General features: G+C 38.5%; 3 protein-coding genes across 3 annotated transcripts; 1 reads left to right on the forward strand and 2 right to left on the reverse strand.

Moving 5' to 3' along the window:
* Positions 1–3,011: 3,011 nt before the first annotated feature.
* Positions 3,012–6,734, reverse strand: LOC111484881 (protein DETOXIFICATION 16-like). The gene is made up of 8 exons (XM_023131516.1): positions 6,260–6,734; positions 5,623–6,167; positions 5,453–5,539; positions 4,567–4,623; positions 4,238–4,476; positions 4,014–4,132; positions 3,316–3,402; positions 3,012–3,240 (listed from the first exon to the last, which is right to left on the reverse strand). Exons 1-8 carry the CDS (start codon positions 6,533–6,535, stop codon positions 3,181–3,183), a joined length of 1,470 nt encoding a protein of 489 aa, XP_022987284.1. The 5' UTR covers positions 6,536–6,734; the 3' UTR covers positions 3,012–3,180.
* An 887-nt stretch (positions 6,735–7,621) lies between these two features.
* On the reverse strand, positions 7,622–16,069 carry LOC111484880 (DExH-box ATP-dependent RNA helicase DExH3). The gene is made up of 19 exons (XM_023131514.1): positions 15,485–16,069; positions 14,929–15,083; positions 14,739–14,826; positions 14,246–14,494; positions 13,569–13,664; positions 13,294–13,482; positions 13,040–13,199; positions 12,772–12,902; positions 12,183–12,356; positions 11,585–11,857; positions 11,280–11,474; positions 10,738–10,941; positions 10,517–10,586; positions 10,249–10,397; positions 9,548–9,856; positions 9,165–9,224; positions 8,885–9,037; positions 8,674–8,784; positions 7,622–8,567 (listed from the first exon to the last, which is right to left on the reverse strand). The coding sequence occupies exons 1-19, from the start codon at positions 15,869–15,871 to the stop codon at positions 8,085–8,087; spliced, it is 3,636 nt and encodes a 1,211-aa protein (XP_022987282.1). The 5' UTR covers positions 15,872–16,069; the 3' UTR covers positions 7,622–8,084.
* A 1,605-nt stretch (positions 16,070–17,674) lies between these two features.
* Positions 17,675–19,880, forward strand: LOC111485699. The gene is made up of 2 exons (XM_023132693.1): positions 17,675–18,091; positions 19,067–19,880. The coding sequence occupies exons 1-2, from the start codon at positions 17,930–17,932 to the stop codon at positions 19,631–19,633; spliced, it is 729 nt and encodes a 242-aa protein (XP_022988461.1). The 5' UTR covers positions 17,675–17,929; the 3' UTR covers positions 19,634–19,880.
* Positions 19,881–20,099: the final 219 nt, after the last annotated feature.

Genomic DNA, 20,099 nt, shown 5'->3' on the forward strand with positions numbered 1-20,099 from the left:
GTCTTTGCTGGCACACTGCCTCGTGTCCACTCCCTTTGGGACTCAACCTCCTTGTTGGCACATCCCTTGGTGTCTAGCTCTGATATCATTTGTAACGGCACAAGCCCACTGCTAGCAAATATTGTCCCCTTTGGGCTTTCCCTTTTGGGCTTCCCCTCAATTTTTTTTTTTTTTTTTCAAAACGTGTCTGTTAGGGAGAGGTTTCCACACCCTTATAAAGAATGCTTTATTCTCCCCCCAACCGAGGTGGGATCTCGCACATACAAAAAGAATACATGTTGAAACCACAAATTTTTGGTTCTAGGAATGTATGGTTGAGGTGTATAGGTCTCGATCACGTGGTTGGAGTATCGATCTGGAGCTACTGCATATGCGACTGGGTCACTCAGGGATTGACCCTGTATGGATCACTGGCTAAGGCTGCCTTAGATTTTTGAAGGCTGGGTCAGACAGTGAAAACACAGAATGTAGAACCAGTCCAGTCAGAGTCTAAAGGAACAAGATTGAGAATTAGAATGTCTATGAATCAATTCAGAGATTTCATTCAGACATGAAGCAAACAACATATGGCTCAAAAAAACATTTTGCACTAGTAATTCGTGTTTGACATGCGTGCTACGAACATTATACGAATATTTTCCTTGGCTCAGAATATACATCAGCAAGATCCAAGTGCAGTTTCAAATCAAAGTATTAAGCATAAAATAAAATCTAATGTTGGGAGATCCCACGTCGGTTAGGAAGGGTACAAAACATTTCTTATAGGGATATGGAAACTTCTCCCTAGTAGACACGTTTTAAAAACTTTGAGGGGAAACCCAAAAGGGAAAGTCCAAAAAGGGTAATATCTACAGGTGGTGGGTTTGGGCTGTTATAAATAGTATCAAAGCCAAACACCGGACGGTGTGCCAGCAAGGACAAAGGCCTCAAAGGGATTGTTTGTAAGATCCCATGTCAGTTGAAGAGAGAACGAAGCATTTCTTACAAGGGTATGAAAATGAAAATCTCACCCTAGTAGACGCGTTTTAAAAAGTAATTTTGTCAAGGTAAAGGCACTTTTGTCTATAACTCTTCCACATTTCATCTCACCAAAGCTAAAGGCTTTATGAAGCATAATTGAAAATTCTTAGGCATAATACTTGGAATCATGTAACTCGTAGTGAATTTGAAATGGTAAACAACAACAATAGAGTCTCTTAAAAGAACACAAAAATCTGAGAGTGAATATACAACGGTCCAAACTCACCGCTAACGGACGTTTTCTTTAGATCTTTCCTCAAAGTTTTTAAAACGCGTATGCTAAGAAGAGGCTTCCACACCCCTAATAAAGAATGATTCGTTCTCCTCTTCAACCGATGTGAGATTTCACCGAATAGGTCCTTTCTGAGTCCTACTTCTAGCATTCTCAAACTAAACATGAGAAAGATGAAGAAAATTTATAAGAGTTCATATTAAATGTCTACCCAAAACATGACTTACAAAGAAGAACTCACCATTAATGAACAGACTTAGAAACAACAGGAAAAGAAGTTGCTTACCCTGTTGTTATAAACCAAGCTTGGTGCCTTACCCTGTTGTTATTATTATTTTATAAATTCACGCACATGCACACCACCAAGTGTCCATGTTTGGGGAAGTGTCCCGTAACCTGAAAAATGACAAAAGTGAAACGGTGGCCGTTTTGGTACAGGTGATACCTGCACCTGGAATTATAGAGCTGTCTATGGCCTTTAACCTTGTTTGTTATTGAAGTTCATGAGCCCCCCGACCAGAATTATGAACGTAGAGAAGAAACAGTGTCCTAAGAATGAAACATAAGACCTTAAAATAACTCATTATTGTTGTGTTGTATGGTAGGAAACATGTTCGCTTTATACCTTTTATGTGTTTGGTTGGCTAACTTTCTTTTCTTATTATTGATTTGATCTGTTTGATTATTAGTAGCCTTTAGCTGGTTGGGAATGGTTAATGAATAAACTTAATCCATCATTAATTAATGTGGCGGTGCATGGACAAATTTTGAGTTAGATTCATTTGATAAATACATGTATTAGATTGTTCACTTATCACTATAACGGTAACAACTCTAGTCTACTGTTAGTAGTTATTGTTTTCTTTGGATTTTTTCTTTCGGGCTTTCCCTCGAGGTTTTAAAATGCGTCTACTAGGAAGAGGTTTCTACACCCTAATAAGAAATGTTTCGTTTCTGCTGGCACACTACTCGGTGTCTAGCTCTGATACCATTTGTGACAAGGGTGTGGAAACTTCTCTCTAGAGGACGCGTTTTAAAACTTTGAGGGGAAGCTCGAAAGGACCCAAAGAGGACAATATCAGCTAGTGGTGGACTTGGACTGTTACAAATGGTATTAGAGCCAAGTTTCGAACGGTGTGCCAGCGAGAACGTTGGACCTTTAAGGAGGTGGATTGTGAGATCCCATATCGGTTGGGGAGGAGAACGAAACATTCTTTATAAAGGTGTGGAAACCTCCTAGAGGGAAAACTCAAAAGGGAAAGCCTAAAGAGGACAATATCTACTAGTGGTTGGGTCTGGGCTGTTACAAATGGTATTAGAGATAGACACTGAGAAGTGCGCTAGCAGGGACACTAGCCCTCAAGGGGGGTGGATTGTGAGATCTGACATCGATTAGAGAGGGGAACGAAACATTCCTTATAAAAGTGTGGAAACTTCTCCCTAGTAGACATGTTTTAAAATCATGAAGCTGACGGCAATACGTAACGAGCCAAAGCGGACAATATCTGCTAACTGTGAGTGAGTTTAGGCCGTTACATTCTTACTCCCTCGCCTAGTGTTTCCTACTGAATATAGGTGAGTAGGCTATCAATTAGAGATAATAGATCTACCATAGCGAGCCTCCCGCCTCGAATTCACATGAAATGGGAAGGGAGAGAGTCGGCTAAATTATAACCATTCGAGTTGAGTTCTCAAATTATAGGAACCAAATTTATAATCTAACCCGAAACAAAACGAAATATAAACACATGGAGATTGAGAAATCAAGTTGAAGTGAAAGAATCATCAGCTAATATTGCCCAAGAGTCATGCTACAAAAATGAATCAATGAGGGTTGGCCTCCACAATTCATTGATTTTGAAAAGAGAGTAGAGTTCAATACAAGAGATGACCAATCACAAAGCTCATCCACCAAGAAACTCTTAGTTTCATGACACAACATTCTCTGGAATTGTTGAGTCATAAACTCTTTCTGTAGCAATCTTTGCCTGAATAGCACAAACAAATACATTAGAAACATCAGATTTAGGGAATAAAGTAGAGATTTGAGTTAGGAATTTTACTTCTTGATCCCAATCTGTGCGGATAGCAATGATAGCAAGAGAAAATGCTTGGAAAATGAGTGCCAAAATGATGCCAAACCAGAGCCCCTAAGTAGGAAAAAAAAAAGATTTTAAAAAGAATTCGGAAAGATTAAGGATAAGTTATAAAAAAATGTCTGAGAACTTTGTTTTTTCAAACCAACATGTTTCAAAATTATCTTTCGAGAAGAAATTTGTTAGAATTTCGGACATGAAAATGTAAAAATGCCCCAAAATATTTCGTTTCGGACTTCCATCTCTAAGGTTAACTTAGATGTAGCTCGCTTCTTTTTGGGTGTGAAGTAGTGTCAAACAGCTCTCCCTGAAAAGGAGGTGATCCAAACTACGGCTACCTAGTTATGACTTCACTCTAGTCACTAGCCCTTCCTTCGGCATTCCTCTCCTTGCGGTTAAGGAAACGACTTTAGGCATGATCAGCTCCCGTAGTGTAACGGGCGGTGCGTACAAGGCCCAGGAACGAATTGTTCGGAACAGTGGGAAAGACCCAAAAAGGAAATTTGGGTCGCCATAACGTTTCAAGTCCCAATTTCCATCCGAAGTTCTAAGAGTTTTCTACTCCTATGCTAGTTTTGAAACGTTTATAAAAGGCCAAGAAACTTTTGAACTAATAAAGGTATTTGGTTCGTATAATTTAGCTCGGAATTAACAACGCTGTTTACCCGTCCACCAATGTGCAAAAGAAAAGCAAGCAAAACTGCAGATGGAATTCCCACAATATAATATGATCCAAGATTGACAAAGGCACCAATCTTCTGCCAACCACAACCTCTAGCAATGCCTGCATTGTATTTATGCACAAACAAGTAAAACCTTTAGAAGATCATAGCAGTGCAGACACTAAGTCAAGTCATAACAGACTGCAGGCCTATAATAAAATGAGAACCTGAAAGCACGCATTGAAGTCCATCGAGGAAACTGGAAACTGCAACTATAGGAAGCATGCTGGCTACGTATTCAATCACTTCTGGTTCGTTGCTATAAGCATACCCCCAAACATTACGTATAAGAATCAAGGTAGTTCCAAGCAGTAGCCCCTCAATGGTGGCCATTGTCACTACTACACATCCAGCTAGCTTGGCTGCTCCCGCATGGCCAGCTCCTAGTTCATTTGAGACTCGCGTGCTAACCAAATGAGATAGAAACATGGGTTAGTGAAGCAAAGTCTTTAGCTTACCAATTCAGGGAAAATGGAAGAAGTTGTTTGAAATTTACCTTCCTGCGCCACTCATACCAAATGGGATCATCCAAACTGTTGCAGCTGTATTAAGACTGGTAAAGACGTGGGTTAGTGAAGCTAGAGGTGGCTAGATTTAACAGTCCAATTGGTAGATATTGTCCTCTTTGGGCTTTCCCTTTCGGGGTTTCCCTCAAGGTTTTAAAACGCGTCTGTTAGGGAGAGGTTTCCACACCCTTATAAAGAATGTTTCGTTTTCTTCCCCAACTAATGTGGGATCTCACACTCCACTCCCTTTAGGGCTCAGTGTTCTTGCTGGCACTCGTTCCCTTCTTCCATCGATGTGGGATCTCACAATTCACCCCTCTTCAAGGCCCAGTGTCCTCGCTGACACTCATTCCCTTCTTCCATCGATGTGGGAGATCTCACAATTCACCCCCTTTTAGGGCCCAGTGTCCTTGTTGGCACTCGTTACCTTCTTCCATCGATGTGGGATCTCACAATTCACTCCCTTTCAGGGCCTAGTGTCTTCGCTGGCACTCGTTATCTTCTTCCATCGATGTGGGATCTCACAATCCACCTCCCTTCAGGACCCAGCGTCCTCTCTGACACTCGTTCCCTTCTCCAATCGATGTGGGATCTCACAATCCACCCCCCTTCGGGACCCAGTGTCCTCGCTGGCACTCACTCCCTTCTTCCATCAATCTGGGATCTCACAATCCACCCACCTTCAGGGCCCAGCACATCGGTTGGGGAGTAGAACAAATCATTCTTTATAAGGGTGTGAAAACCTCTCCATAGCACACACGTTTTAAAAACTTTGAGGAGAAGCCTGAAAGAGAAAGTCCAAAGAGGACAATATCTACTAGCGGTAGGAAAAGACAAAAGCTCACTCCATAAGTAGAACTGATGCGTGTTATTCACCTGATAGAAAGCACTGATGTCTCTAGTTTAGGATTTGGTAGAAGCCCAGACAAAAGAACGATCAACTCAAATGACCACATTTCCAAGCTGTTGAGCATTTTGTTAAACATTATGAGACAAATACAACTTTCTAATGATAACAAAAGGAGTAATAATGAAGTGAAAATTACCAAACCATGCAAGCTGAAGGAATTGCAAGCTTAAGGAAATAAGGGATGTTCTGAAAAGCCTGCACTGAAAACCCAGTCCAAGACTTCGAACATGAAGAAGAAAACTTAACATAAAGTATCAACATCAACACATTAAGCCAATAAGAGATGGAGTTAGCAATAGCAGCTCCTCGAATTTCAAGCCCAACTTTGAATATCAAGATCCAACAAATGGGTATGTGAAGCAAAGCTGCTATTCCAGAACACATCACCATAGGAAAAACAACGTTCTGGGTCTGTAAGAATCTGTTCAAACATTGAAGTAAACCATATGCAAAAAGGCTTGGAATCATGGAAATAGCATATTTCCCAGCTTCTCTTGAAATCTCAGCATCTTGGCCAAGTGCTTTCAAAATCTCTCCTGTGTTAGCCCAAACAATAGCAAGAGGTATACTCACAATCAAAAGAACAAACATTGCTCGCTGCATATGAATACCCAGCATATGATATTGCTTAGCTCCATTAGATTGGCCACAAAATGTATCTAAAGCACTTGCCATCCCCATCTGTTCATATAATCAAATAAAGACCCTTTTAACAAACATGGCTGAGCAAGAAAACATGTTTTTCTCGAGAAACAAACAGAAACCCAACTCACCAATAAGCTGAAACCAGTCACTGTTGCAAAAGAGGTCGCCATGGAAGCACCAGAGAGAGGCAACTCGCCAAGATGACCCACAAACATGACGGAAATCATCTGCAAACAATATTGTAAAAGACTGACCAATATCAAAGGCCCTGCTAGCCATAGCTGCTTCTTTACTTCCTCAGCTACTTGTTGTTTCCTTCTATTGTTCTTATCATTTGAATTCAACCCATCTTCAGAAATGTGAAGAAGAGGCGAGTTCAAGGACGAGCTCGAATCTTTCGCCATCGCTCCCACAAACAGAGGAGGAGGTCTTGAAGGCTACAAATAGAGGTGTGAAAGTGGTAAGCGGTGGAAAATTTGGAGTTGGCTTCTTGATGAATGGTTGTTATTGATGATTATTATATCCATGTTTATGTCGGGCGGAGATTCAAACCCGTTGATATGTTTCAACGAATTTAGCTCTGACAAAATTGACGATAGCTTAGCCACTCATCTTTTGTTCTTTGAAGTCTTTTCTTTTATCTATTTCTCTTTCCTTAATTTTAACTCTCTCTCCCAGATTTTCGGGTTGCAATCTGACTTAACTCACTAATTTGAGCTATGATTTTGGTTATAAAAGAACCTCCATTGATGGGAGATCCATCTAACCCGAGCACTAAATGGATAAAGCTATCTACTACCATGAATGTTCATTTAAGCTGAAGGTCCCAAAAATGTAAAAAATGTTTTTTTGTGGACATGTGAAGACTCGCTTTCCAAAAAGATCGAAGAATCAGCTTTTTAAATAGAAAACGAGGAAAATGCGAAAAAGTATTTCTCGAAAGTGAGAGATAGATATTGTATTCTTTATTCTCAGTCTAGTCCCTATCAAATATTTATAAGATATAATGTGTCACTAATATTCATGGTAAATATAAAATATTCTTAATTTTAGTAGTCCAAAATGGTCAGTTATGGAATCATTTTGATATAACAATTTGTTATTGAGAACAAATTTGTAATTTAACAAAAAAAAAAAAAAATTAAAAATAATTAAGTGACATGAAAAAAAATGCATATATCCTATGTATTGTCCTAGGATGTGAACTGGTTGACAATAGTTATGAATTTGTTTTAGGATGACAGCTCGAATTTATGTACGAAAAAAATTCTACATATGATGGAAACATTACGAATTTCTTTATGAAACTTTAAAATTAAATTATTTAAAATAACAAATCATCACTTTAAATACATATATCAATAACCATCAATTATTTCCGCCGACACGACCATAAATTTTTCAAGGACTGAATATTCAAATTCAATTTGATAACAATCTTATTGGGAAGTTTGAGTCTCTAACCTAAATTTAAATTAATTTAAAATTTTTAAAAACGAACAAAACCCTTTGTATAACATTAAAGGATTAATGTTGGAGGATATGTTAGGCCACCAGGAAAATATATGGTGGACAAACAGATTATATGGCCAGACGCCCAGACCTGCCGCAGCTTTTGAGGGCGTTGGCAATCACCTTGGCCTGTGTAGAAACTGAAGAATTGGCTTCTGCTGAGCTCTTAAGCAGAAGTAATCGATGTGCGCATCACATACAACAGCAGTTTCTCAAGCAGCGATTGACCATCATCTACATAATTACTCTGTCTGGTAAATGGATGGTTCAAGGTCACCTCATTTCCTGCCAAGGTTTAGTACTAGCAATTGAACTAGATTGGACTGTTTGCCTAGCCAGGCTAGAAAGTTGATCTCCTCAGTCTTGAATGTCGAAGCTTCAAACATGAGCGAGTCGAACAGCCATTCACGATTGTCGGGGTTTTGTACTCCTTCTGTCCAATTAACTCCATTTGGCACTACGAGATGTTCTATCGTTTTTCCTTTTGCTCCTTTTAAGAAGTAAGGAAGCATGATCGATAGCTTGGGAAGACGACTGTGTCTCGCCTTGTAGCCATAGTAGAGCCTCAGCAGCTGCATCTTTTTCTGCAAGTTTCTTGCTGCCACATGGTTGGCCAACGAAGTTCAATCCGTTGAAGATAACAGTGGATCGGAATTGGTTGTTTTTTAGTTGCTTGGTTTTGTAAGTTGGTGCATCATGTCCAGCTCTCAGGAGTACGGTCTGAAGCTGACTCTTGGAATTATCGCCCCCAGCTCCATCGCCATTTTTCTGTCGAGGTGAACCGTCGTTCATCGCTTTTTTTGATGGTACAGGCACGTGACGACCAAAGACAAACCTACCCTCACAGCGATCCTCCGATACCAACAACCTTATTGCTGATAGTAGTTCATTGTGTGGCTGCATATCTAACTTTGGATTCAAAAGCTGCAGAAAGAAAACACAAATTGATAAGAGGACAACAGCATCCATCACAACTTGGATTAAGAGATGTGGCGGAGTAAAGGGAAAATTGGAACAAAAATTAAGTTACCTTTTGATGAACAAGCTCATCAAGCTCCGTTTTAAGACTCAAATAAGTCTCGGCCAATGCAGGTTTCATGAAAAACTCCAAATAACCATCCAGCATTTTGAGGTGACCATCCTATAAAATTTAAATAATTGCTTATGCATAGGTTTCAGTTTTGAAAAGAAATGGTGAAAGAGTAATATGCTGAAGCAATGTTCAGAATAGAAACACGTACAAGTCCTCCTCTCGAAACATGTCCTCCAAATAAAAGAAGGATAGAGTCAGAAACCCCGGTAGAATCCCGAAGAAAGACTGAGTTGACTTTCACCTTTTCATTAAACACCAGCCATGGGTAGGGGATTTTTGAATAGCCAGCATTAACCGAGTTCTGTTCAATTAGAGAGAAAAAATAAAATAAAATAAGAAGCAAGTGAAGTGTTTTTCTTAATGCTGAAGAGCCTCCATTCAATAATATGGTAAAATGAATTGGAGGGAGATTAATGAGAAAATCTTACCAAGTATAGCATAACCTGACCATCTTCCATTGTCTTCAAAGCTACTGATTTCTCTTTGTTCTGTTCAAAATTATTCTAATCAGTGCCTACCTAACTTACATTATTTAAGCTTAAGAAGTTATCAGTCTGTTGCATAAGATTCTGAACAAGGATAATTATAATTATAATTATATAGGTTTTTTTTTTTCAAAAAAGAAAAAAACATCAAATGAATTAAAGCTATAAATCAGGCAATTTCATGGAATTGATATAATCATCTATTTGGCCCATGGAACTTCAAATTGGCTTAGAAAACAATACTGGCAAAGCCCAAGCTATTGCAACTTTCAAGTAAAAAACTAAGCATGGGGGGATCAAAATGAAAAAAAAAAAACATAGCTTACCACAACAGAGCAAATTCCAGGAAACAAACCAGCACAGATGACTGCACGGATTAAGTGCCCATCGGGCTTCAAGTTGTTGCATTTTTCTGCATCAAAATCAACTAGACCAGCGTCCTTCAGCAAAAAGAAGAACTGCTTCCTCAGAGAGTCGATGGCTCTGAGAGTTTGCATGGAGAGAAAGTTTCTCCAACAGTACTCATAACCAGATTGCTGTCTTTCGGCATCTCTCCAACCCTCATAAGCTCGAACTAAGGCAAGATGATCACTGCAATCACGTGCAGCAAACTGTGCTTTTGCTGACTCGGCTAACTGAATCAGGGGAAAAGGATCCCAATTAAAACCAATTCTTCTATTTTATAATGGTTGATATAAACATTTTAATTATGTTTTAACAGATGGTTGTAACAAATTAGGTTTGTAACAGCCACTCCAGAAAAAACAGCTTCTCATGAAGTAAACAATAAATGCTTTTTTGTCCCCTAGGGGCATCCCCATTGGCAAGGGCTTGGGGTCTCTTGGTTATATCGGCGATCACAAATTCGAATCTTCGGGTGAGCTTAATACCCAAAAATATAAGATTTCTCCCTACGCCTGAGCCTCGGGTGCACGCGGGAACCCGTGTATAGGGGGGGCAAAGCTCTAACTCCCGGTTATCAAAATAAATAAATAAATGGTTTAGAATTATGTGTTAGAAAACTTACATCCTTTTTATCGTATGGCATAAGGAAAGGATCTCTAACACTAAGACCAGCAACAATAGTCATAATGGGATCAAGACAGTTGAAAATAGCTCCTAATATAAGCATTTTTCCCAGTTTAGGCTCAACTGGAAGAACTGATAAGTGTTGCCCTGCAGGATGAGAAAACAGAGTTCAAGACTTCTACCCTTTCTAGATGTAAGAACAAATAACAGTAAAAATATTTCGAATTATGTTTACAACACAAGGGAAGAGAGGACAGAATCCACACCAAGAACTGTCAGATTTTCTTTCTCATCTAGAGCTCCAATTGTCTTCAAATAGTCTATGGCATTTTGAACCTTCAAGGGGCAAAACAACACATAAGCAAGGTGGAATACAAACAATAGTCAGCGGAAGCATAAATTCCGAGAAGTTGGACAGAAAAAGCCCATCAAATTTTCTTCCATATCACAACTATAATACTGAGAAGCTCATTAAAGTTGGACTTACTGATAAAGGCTCTGGCGGCTGCAATGCATTTGATAGGAACTCTGATATACTTCCAAGTTGCAGACTCTTGATTTGCAAACACAAAGACTGTAACGGGGTCCTTAAAAGTTCTGGCAGTTGATAATCAGCAAAAGCATCATACACGCATCTGGGATAGAGATGGTAACATTCACCAGGTTGAACACGACCAGCCCTACCTCTTCTCTGGTTGGTGGGGGAAGGGGTCAATCAAGTCAGTGATTGATGCAAATGTTATTAAATTATCCACAAACCAAAGCACAACACTAAATTCAGTACAACGGGAATCCATTTCTTTTATTTCCGAAGCAACCTAGAAAGGTAAGAAAGGTAGGGATTGACTGAATTCCTTGTTTCTTTTTTCTTTTTTCTTTTTTCTTTTTTTTACTGTTGTGAATCAGTTTAAGACTTGCACGTTTGATTCAAAATTTTATAAAAAAGAAAAAATCTGTGAAGTTACTAGAATATGAGTTTGGAATGGCAGAACCAACGTACAAAATAAAGAGTTACCAAATTATTCTTACTTGTCGAGCAGCAGCCTTGGAGATCCAGGATGGAAGCAAACAAGGAGTGTTATTTAAAGCATCATAGGATGTCTCCTTTGCTTTTCCACAGTCAACAACAAAAACCACGTCATTGATGGTGATACTAGTCTCTGCCATGTTCGTAGCTAGGACTATTTTCCTAACTCCATCTTCAGGTTTATCAAATATCAATTTCTGTTTCAATAGATGATAAAATATATACAAAAAGGTCATTGTCAGATGAAAGGCAGCTCTCAAATTCAAAGATGCCAATTGGCAATCACATGTACAAGTAAAACAGTTACCTGCTCAGAGCTGGTCATCGAACCATGACATGCAAGGATCAAAACTCTGCTAGGATCCCCTAATAAAGGATGTGACTGGAGCTGGTCTTTTAAAGAGTTTATATCATCCCATCCGGTCATAAAAACTAGTATAGCACCTGCCCTCTCCCCCTTGACAATGTAAGAAAGGACATGCTCAATGAGGTTGAAACCAATTGAGTCAGGATTCCAACAGGATAGGGACTCCTGAGTTCGAGGACTGTATGCTAAAAAGTTAGACGCCTCAAATGCATCCTGTGTCAAAACAAGAAGGTTTAGCATGTGCAGAAAAAAAATAGAGAAAATAAGAACGAGTCATCTTCTGCTTGGAATTTTCATCAATGACGATATCTTGGTCCTACTTTATATATTTTACTTACTACCAAGTGTAATTAGAATACAATCTCAATTTGTTAATTCGTTTGTCTCATGGTTTTTTCTGAAGACAGTATCCTACTACCTGCTTGCAGATTCCACCAACTCGCAGAGAAGCTAGATCGTTCAAATATTATCCCTAAAATTTCCTTACTAGCTGAGGTACCATCAAAATTAAATTAACGAGAGGGAGAATGTATTATACCTCAACAGATGAAGCAATCTGAGTCTTCCTTTTCTTTAGAGCTTGAGCTTGTTTTTGCATTTTCCATGCCTTTTCTTGACCATAATCATCAATTTGATTATATGGAGTCAATCGATAGCCAGTCATCTCTAGAATATTCTCCAAAAAGTGTGCACGAACTGGGTATGTAAAACCCTGAAAATAGAATGGGTTAGAAGAAAGTTAAAACTGTGAGCATTATGTTTAATGGACTCATTTAGCTCGCCCAACAGTAACCAGTTAGCCATGATCACCAGAAGAGGTGCAATCTACCGTACAAGAATCCACTAAAATGATTCATATAATAAAGAGAAAAAAATTGCTCAACGGAAGAGAAATACCATTTTCCCAGGTTTTATTTAAAACAAAATAGAAAGAGAGGAACCTAGCATCAAGGAAAAATATACACATGTTCCACCCATTTCTTAATTATAACGCAAATGGTAAGTAAAGATAGAAATTTGAATCTTGAACACGAAAACCCAACTCAGAAACAACTGTGGGCGGGGGAGGAAAGAACATATTTCCATTCATTTTTGTCCATTAAAGCTTATAATTGATAAAAACTTACAGGAATATGCATTGTTGGAGCACCCCCAAAATAAGAACAAAAAAGTTCTGCATTTAGAGTTGCACTCATTAAGATCAACCTCAAATCTGGCCGTCGAGGAAGAAGATCTTTCAGGACAATCACAAGAAAATCTGGTAGAAAGACATAAGCTGGTTAATCTAAATCTTCAAGTCACCTTCATTAAAATATAAAGATATAACTTGGTTCATTTCATAAAAAATTTCAAAAAACTAATCCATGGTACAATATCTTAATATTTTAATATTACCTTCATTCATTCCACGTTCATGAATCTCATCAACAATAACATGAGTTACACCTTTCAAATTTCTGTCAACAAGCAATCTTCTCAATAGTACACCAGTGGTGCAAAAGAGAAGACGAGTGTCCCTTCCTTTTACACCCTCCAGACGAACTTTATAACCAACCTTCCAAGAAAAGAAAAAAAAAGACTCAAGTATTTAGTAAGTCAAAATCTTACCCAGAAAAGTAAAAAATAAAAACATCAATTCTGCAACTTACAGACTCTCCCAGTTTCTCTCCACGTTCTGCAGCAACTCTTTCAGAAACAGACATGGCAGAAATACGTCTAGGCTGAGTACAGATAATACTACAAGAAGCTCCACGAGCAGCTTCAATCTCAGATTCTAATATATACTGAGGAAGCTGCGTGGTTTTCCCACAACCAGTTTCACCAGAGACAACAACTACCTGCATATCATCTCCTTCAGTCAATTCATAATGATAAGTTTATACCTCAGAGTGAATTGTGCTAATCATTTGGCATATTTGGGTACCTGATTCTCTGAAATGGCCTTTAACAATGTTTCCCTCGCTTTAAATGCTGGGAGACTTTTGCGAAATTCCATCATTTTTTGGCCCTCAAGAGATTCCTAGAGAATTATCACATGTCAAACAAGCGAGAACTTCAACAAATTGATTAGTTAGGAAATGCCGACTCCAAAAAGAAAGAGATCCATACAAATACAAGGACCAGCAGAAAATTATGAATCACATGTGATTGAACGTGAAATCGGACTATGGACGTATTTATGTGAAATGAGGGATTGGTTTCTTCTATTATAGAGAAATTTCATATCCATGACATCACCATCAATATTGAACAGTTTAAATACAAGAAAACCTTCAGCCTGCCTCAGTTTCCTGGGATAATTCAAGTAGTGTTAGACCCTAGAAGTACCTCACCTATTTTAAATGGGCAATTTTTCTGAAACTAGTTCTATAGTTGAAGGATGCCTTACCATGAAACTTCTATGTAATTTCCAAAAAATTAATACCACATAAGAAACTACCACTGGCCTAGTTAACAAGAATGATCATCTGCGGATGCATAAATTTTAAGTTTATAATTAAAACAGATTGAGTGAGACATCACAACTCAATGATAAAAATATGTACACTTTACGTTCTAACAGAAGGTTGTATTTAAATACATAAAAAGATAAAAAGAAACCTGCCAATCTTGCTGTTGATTCCTCATTTGCAAACTTTTGCGGCGAAGAATTTTCTCCATGACAAGACTTTGTGTTGTTGAAGGTTCCTGGTGCTCAAACACTCCATAGTTGTTAGCACAATTTTCAGCAATGCCAGATTTTGGCAAGTAACTATTTGAGAAACGTCCTCTTGTCACAGAATGGTGAGAAGATTGATACAATCTTAGATGGCCTTCAACTTCCGTTTGGACCCCAAAAGGTAAGACCACCTGCAAATGACAATGAATATGAATGACTCATTACTCAAGATGGAAAGAAAATAAATAAATAACAACAAAAGGAAGAAGAAGAAAAAGAAGAAGGTATACTTAATTAGTATACTAATCCTCACAACAATACTCATTGCATTGCAAACCATCTAATTGAGTACTAAATAGAGAGTAAGCTGTATTATTCAAAATCTAAATGAAGTAGAAAGAACTCTAGCAAATTTGGGAATGAAAAAATAAATACCTCCCTCTGTGGTCGCTTATCATCCAGGTCTGGCCTGTAATTCGGCAGAGGGTATTTACTAAATACAACAACTTTTGCATATTGACGGCTGCCAAAGTAATAGAAAACAATGTCAATAAATGTCATATGATATATGAGCTGAAGTAAATATAAAAACAGTATTCAAACGAAAACAATGAAGTTGAAATACCTATGCAAACCCATTCTGGTTGCCAATGCTGAAAGTTGATCAAAATCACGTCTATCCTTTTTCTCCCTTGACACTACTTCTAGTTCGTCATTGTTCCGTAGAAGCATAGTTAACTTCCATTTCCACTCATCTACGTTATCAAGGGTTGATGAATGCTGGAAATCATGAACAACATGTATAAAGAACAAAGCCAAAAGACCGAAAGTGGTCAATATGAAAAATAGAAAGTAGATGATAAACTAACACGACTGCCAGAAGTAAAGAAACCATTCCACTTTTCAGGAATTGAAGCTCGTAAAAGTTATAGGGAATTCCAAAATCCAGCCAATATATTTTTGTGCTAGCTACTTAACTCAGTGTTCGTAAGGTAATCATTAATTGACATTCTTATTCTCCGTGAATTTGCTCGGCACTTCGACACTAAAATCATTAAACAGAACTCCAATCGTGTCGAGGAGCTAAATAAAATTCCATAACACTTCCGTTTCTTTTTCTATATAAACTCTAAAAGTTGTAAACATTCGAAATTCAAAGAATACAAACAAAAGAAACATACCATTTGCCCATGCGGAGACCCAAATTCGACATCAGAATCATCACTAGACACATCATCATACGCAAACCGACCATAATTGGAGCAGGACTGATGCTGCAAAAACGGAAACGCAAGATTCCTCTGCTTAAAACCCCTCACATGCTCCTGCTGTTTCTCCCTCAACGCAACTTCAATCCACTTGGATTGGCTCGTACAACGAATGCCAGTGACGGAACCTGGACGGCACTGCAAGTTGACAAACCCCATGGACAGGTTCCGGGTGAAAAGGTGAGGAAACCAAGGCCTGAAGCGCGTCGAAGCTGTGCAGAACGGAGCCGATGAAGTGGTTCTGAGGGAGAGGGACATGGAGGTCCTGATATAGGCGTTGAAGAAGGTTGAGTAAGGCATTGGTGGGATGGAAGTGATGGTTTCTAGTTGCAGAAGTTGGAAACCATTTTCTGAAATTGGGGTTTTGGATAGTTGGAGAAGCGGCTTCGGCAGGCAGATGAGGCTGGTGCTCCACGTTCTTGTCGCGGAACTTGTTTAGTTCGTTCCAACGCTCAACCCCTTCGACCTGTAATTCGAGGTTTTTGTTTAGGGTATCGTTTCTTCTATTATGTTTTATTCTTTTTATTACCAATCTTTATTAACTTAACCTAATTTAATAAAAATGTAATCTATGATGTTTTCATCAAAATTCAAAACTAATACCTCGATTGAACTATAATTGAGTTGATTATTTATCTTATCAAGAATATAAAAAAAAAAGAACAAGTATTAGATGACACTTAGAAGGGTGGGCCGAGCCCAAATAGCTTGAAAGTGCAAGAAAAGCCCTTGGACTTGTTGGTTTCGAGCCCAAATACAAAAAAAAACTTTATGAGTTGACCATGGTCAACTCAAGGGGTTTGGGTCCCTCGTCGTTGCTATGATTCCGTATTTAGGCATTGAAACGTGTTGGATACATAGTACCTCTGTAATGCTTCATGTCCGAGATTCGAAATCTGGATAACCTTGACATTTCCCTACGACATGGTCACGTTACCTACCTCTCGCTTGTTAAAAATGAAAACTATCCTCATAGACCAACATAGATCCTTTTAGCATATTTTGTCCTCAGTTACGTGAATTTCAGAGAAATTCCTAGAAATATACTCAACATAGAATTGCTCTGAGTAAAGCAGAAGTTCCTATGAAAGAGTCACCAAAAAGGAATGTGCGTCTTGTTAGTATAAGTAGTAACTTTCGTTTTCGTTAAGTATGTCTTGGTCATTCTATCCTCAAGATCATTCTCATTAAGATGTGGTCTTAGTTCATTCATGTACCTCTATGTTACTCGGGTGTCGAATGTCCTCCTTGTTTGATCATACACATTGATACATATCTAAGCATGAAACCAACACTATAGACGTGTTGGTGTTTGTGGAAGATATTCTTAGTCGGTTGGTCTGCTGGTTTGATCATCTTCTTGGCTATCACATCTCGAGACTCACATAACAATTGTGTAGTGTTCGCTCACGACACTCGCCATAAATGGCCTATCGTATGGCTTCTACCTTTGTTACTGGAAAAAGTTTTTAGAAAATGGCGTTAGAGAATGTATTTTAGAAAGCGTTTTTTAGAAAGTAAGTGTTATAGACTACCAAACAACGAGAGACAACATATAATCTAGTAAGGTTTCTGCCTCCATTTGATTCCATCTCTGAGTTTTTTCGATTAAATTTTTAGGAGGTTTAGCAGGGATGCCATGTATCACGGTCATCTCAGTCTTGTTCAAGACGTGTTGTTCACGAGCGCATACCTATTCAAGCCCACACCACCGCCAGGGTTAAAATGTCAAACAATGTGCTCTAGGGGATATGACTAGTTGTCACTTCTTCCTACCTGGGTTATATGCTATCAAAATTGTCGTTATTGCCTAATTGCTTTAAGTTTATAACATTGTTTTTTTCAAATTGTTTTCAACGTATTTCTTCGCTCACGTTTTTTAAAACGTGACTCTAGACTCGAGCATACGCATATGAATTTGTTAACTTGTTTGCTAAGTTAGAATAAGCGTCGCACAATTGATGTCCCTCTACTACAAGGGTCGAATGTCACACCATGCATACAAATATATTTTTAATTTTTTTTTTTAAATCAATCAAATTAAATAAATTGTATTACAATTTAATTTTACGCTGAAAATTTTCATCATGATTCTAAAGCCAAATCGTTTTTCATATTCGTCTTTCCCAATCAAAAATAGGCGATTCTTGTTCGAGCGAGCGAGCGAGTTGGATCTGATTCCGTTGTCTGAGAATTGAAGCCTCTCGATAGGAACTACTCGACTGGCTTTTCCAGCAAGGATCTGGTTTGCACCTCCTTTGCTTCAATCTCAGTCTATCTTATTCGGGCCTTTAGCTTAAATGGTTTAGAGATAGCGAATATCAGAAGCGAGAAGAGAAAGTTGAGTGTGGAGCTGCAATGGAGGAGGCTGCTATTGACTTTGTGCTGGTACCACTTGGTCTCTTTTTGTTGACTGTCTACCACGCATGGTTGATCTTTACCGTAATTCGGCATCCTAGGCGGACGGTCATTGGCCTCAACGCCGAGTCCCGCCACCAGTGGGTGCTTTGCATGATGTCTGTAAGTTCCTGAGTTTCATAATCTCTTTGGAGGGAGGGATTTGTTATTGGAAATTGTGCGTCAGTCATTATCTTTTTCTAACTAGACAATTATGCAATAAGTGCTTTGTTAATTGAATTTTGATGTGTAAATTGTATCTAATCTGCTGGGTAATGATTTGATTCTGTTCTTGTGCTCTTATGGTCCCTGTTGTAGTTATGGAATTGTGTTTGAGAAAAGACAGATGAACGGGTTATGGGCAGTGTGCCAGTGAGGACACTGGGCCCCGAATGGAGGTGCCACGTTGGTTGGAGAGGGAACAAAACATTCATTATAAGGGTGTGGAAACCTCTTTTTAATAGATGCTTTTTAAAACCCATGAGACTGATGACAATACGTAATGGGTCAAAGCAGACAATATCTGCTAACGGTGGCCTCAGGCTATATATACATATAAGAGAACTATAGGAACTCTCAAGCTAACCAGCCTTTTTTAGAGGGCATAATTTTATGAAATGAAGATGATAGCATGAGAAAATCATCTTCATGAGTGGATATTGTCTTTCTTTAGCGAAACCACAAATTCCTATGAAAATCGAAAGTTCTAACATAGTGTGAGATCCCACATTGGTGTAGAAATCTCTCCCTAACACATGCGTTTTAAAAACTTTGAGGGGAAGCCTGGAAGGAAAGGCTAAAGAAGACAATATATACTAGTGATAGGTTAGGTATGTTACACTTAGCCTCCATCTATGCTCAATTCTACAACAACAATCTAGACGTTCAGACGAATCTCTACTTGTGCATAGCTCAAGGGCTCCGTTAAAGTAGATATCCCAACATGATGTTCACCATTAAATGAGCCACTTCTTGTCACAGAAATCACGGTTTTCCTTGTTATTTTCATATAACTAATACAGTTTTGCATATCTTTAGTTCGAAGATTTCTGTCCTGCATGCTTGAGGCTTGTATGTGAATCGATGTTTGATTTTCAGGATCCAGTGAAGAATGGTGTTTTAGCAGTTCAAACAATACGAAACAACATAATGGCATCTACACTTTTAGCCACAACAGCAATAACTCTCTGTTCGTTAATTGGTGTTTTTGTGACCAGCTCATCGGACACGAGTAATGCAAAGCTTCATTTAATTTATGGCAACAAGTCTGACCTTTGTACTTCAATCAAGTACTTCTCAATCTTGCTGTGCTTCCTTGTTGCTTTTCTATGCAATGTCCAGTCAATAAGATACTATGCTCATGTAAGTTTCTTGGCCACCGTTCCTACATGGAGAGATCAACAAGACTCTATTCAATATGTTGCCAGAAACTTGAATCGAGGCAGCTTCTTCTGGTCCGTTGGATTGCGAGCATTCTACTTCTCATTCCCTCTCTTCCTCTGGATTTTTGGGCCAATTCCTATGTTTGCTTGTTGCTGCATTTTGTCATGTGTTCTCTATTTCTTGGACACAACTACCAGTTTTACACGGAAGCTTCACACCAGCTCACTGAGGGACGACGGTAACAATGATCGTCCCGAATCAACTCGTCAAGGGTCGTGTTGAAATCTCATAATACCCATGATCTAGGCAGTTCTATGAATGTATTAACATATAGTCATTAGAAATAATTGCTCAAGCTGATATCCTGATGGTTGAAGACACCATAGTAGATTAACTTGTCTATATAGCAAGTTTGGAATGTAATATATTTGAATGTGTTTCTTCCTAATGCTTCTATTTGAACATCTCTACGAAATGAATATGTTCGTTCGTATACGGTTATCGATTCAAAAGAGTGATTACTTCTTCATCTTTATCATGTTTCCATTACAGGTAAAGCTATGGCTGTTATTTGGTAACGTTTTGTCTCATAGAATTCACTTAATTTGTGCAGAACAGTAACATTTGCTTTAGATTGTGGAAGCACAAAGACAGAGACAGAGACAGAGAGACGCCAGGTAAGATGAAAATAACATAACAGAATGTGTTTGTTTGTAACAAAGCAATGATATGGCCAAATGCAGCCATG

This window comes from Cucurbita maxima, unplaced genomic scaffold, assembly GCF_002738345.1.
Source record: "Cucurbita maxima cultivar Rimu unplaced genomic scaffold, Cmax_1.0 Cma_Scf00010, whole genome shotgun sequence".
NCBI classification, from domain to species: domain Eukaryota; kingdom Viridiplantae; phylum Streptophyta; class Magnoliopsida; order Cucurbitales; family Cucurbitaceae; genus Cucurbita; species Cucurbita maxima.

Coding starts and splice junctions, on each gene's coding strand:
- LOC111484881 (XM_023131516.1), bottom strand. CDS start 6,535: ATGGCGAAAGATTCGAGCTCGTCCTTGAACTCGCCTCTTCTTCACATT. Junction 5,540..5,622: donor CCTTCAGCTTGCATGGTTTG/GTAATTTTCACT, acceptor AATGCTCAACAG/CTTGGAAATGTGGTCATTTG. Junction 4,624..5,452: donor ACATCAGTGCTTTCTATCAG/GTGAATAACACG, acceptor CGTCTTTACCAG/TCTTAATACAGCTGCAACAG.
- LOC111484880 (XM_023131514.1), bottom strand. CDS start 15,871: ATGCCTTACTCAACCTTCTTCAACGCCTATATCAGGACCTCCATGTCC. Junction 15,084..15,484: donor GGTCTCCGCATGGGCAAATG/GTATGTTTCTTT, acceptor CATGATTTCCAG/CATTCATCAACCCTTGATAA. Junction 14,827..14,928: donor ACCAGAATGGGTTTGCATAG/GTATTTCAACTT, acceptor TTACTTTGGCAG/CCGTCAATATGCAAAAGTTG.
- LOC111485699 (XM_023132693.1), top strand. CDS start 17,930: ATGGAGGAGGCTGCTATTGACTTTGTGCTGGTACCACTTGGTCTCTTT. Junction 18,092..19,066: donor GGGTGCTTTGCATGATGTCT/GTAAGTTCCTGA, acceptor TTTGATTTTCAG/GATCCAGTGAAGAATGGTGT.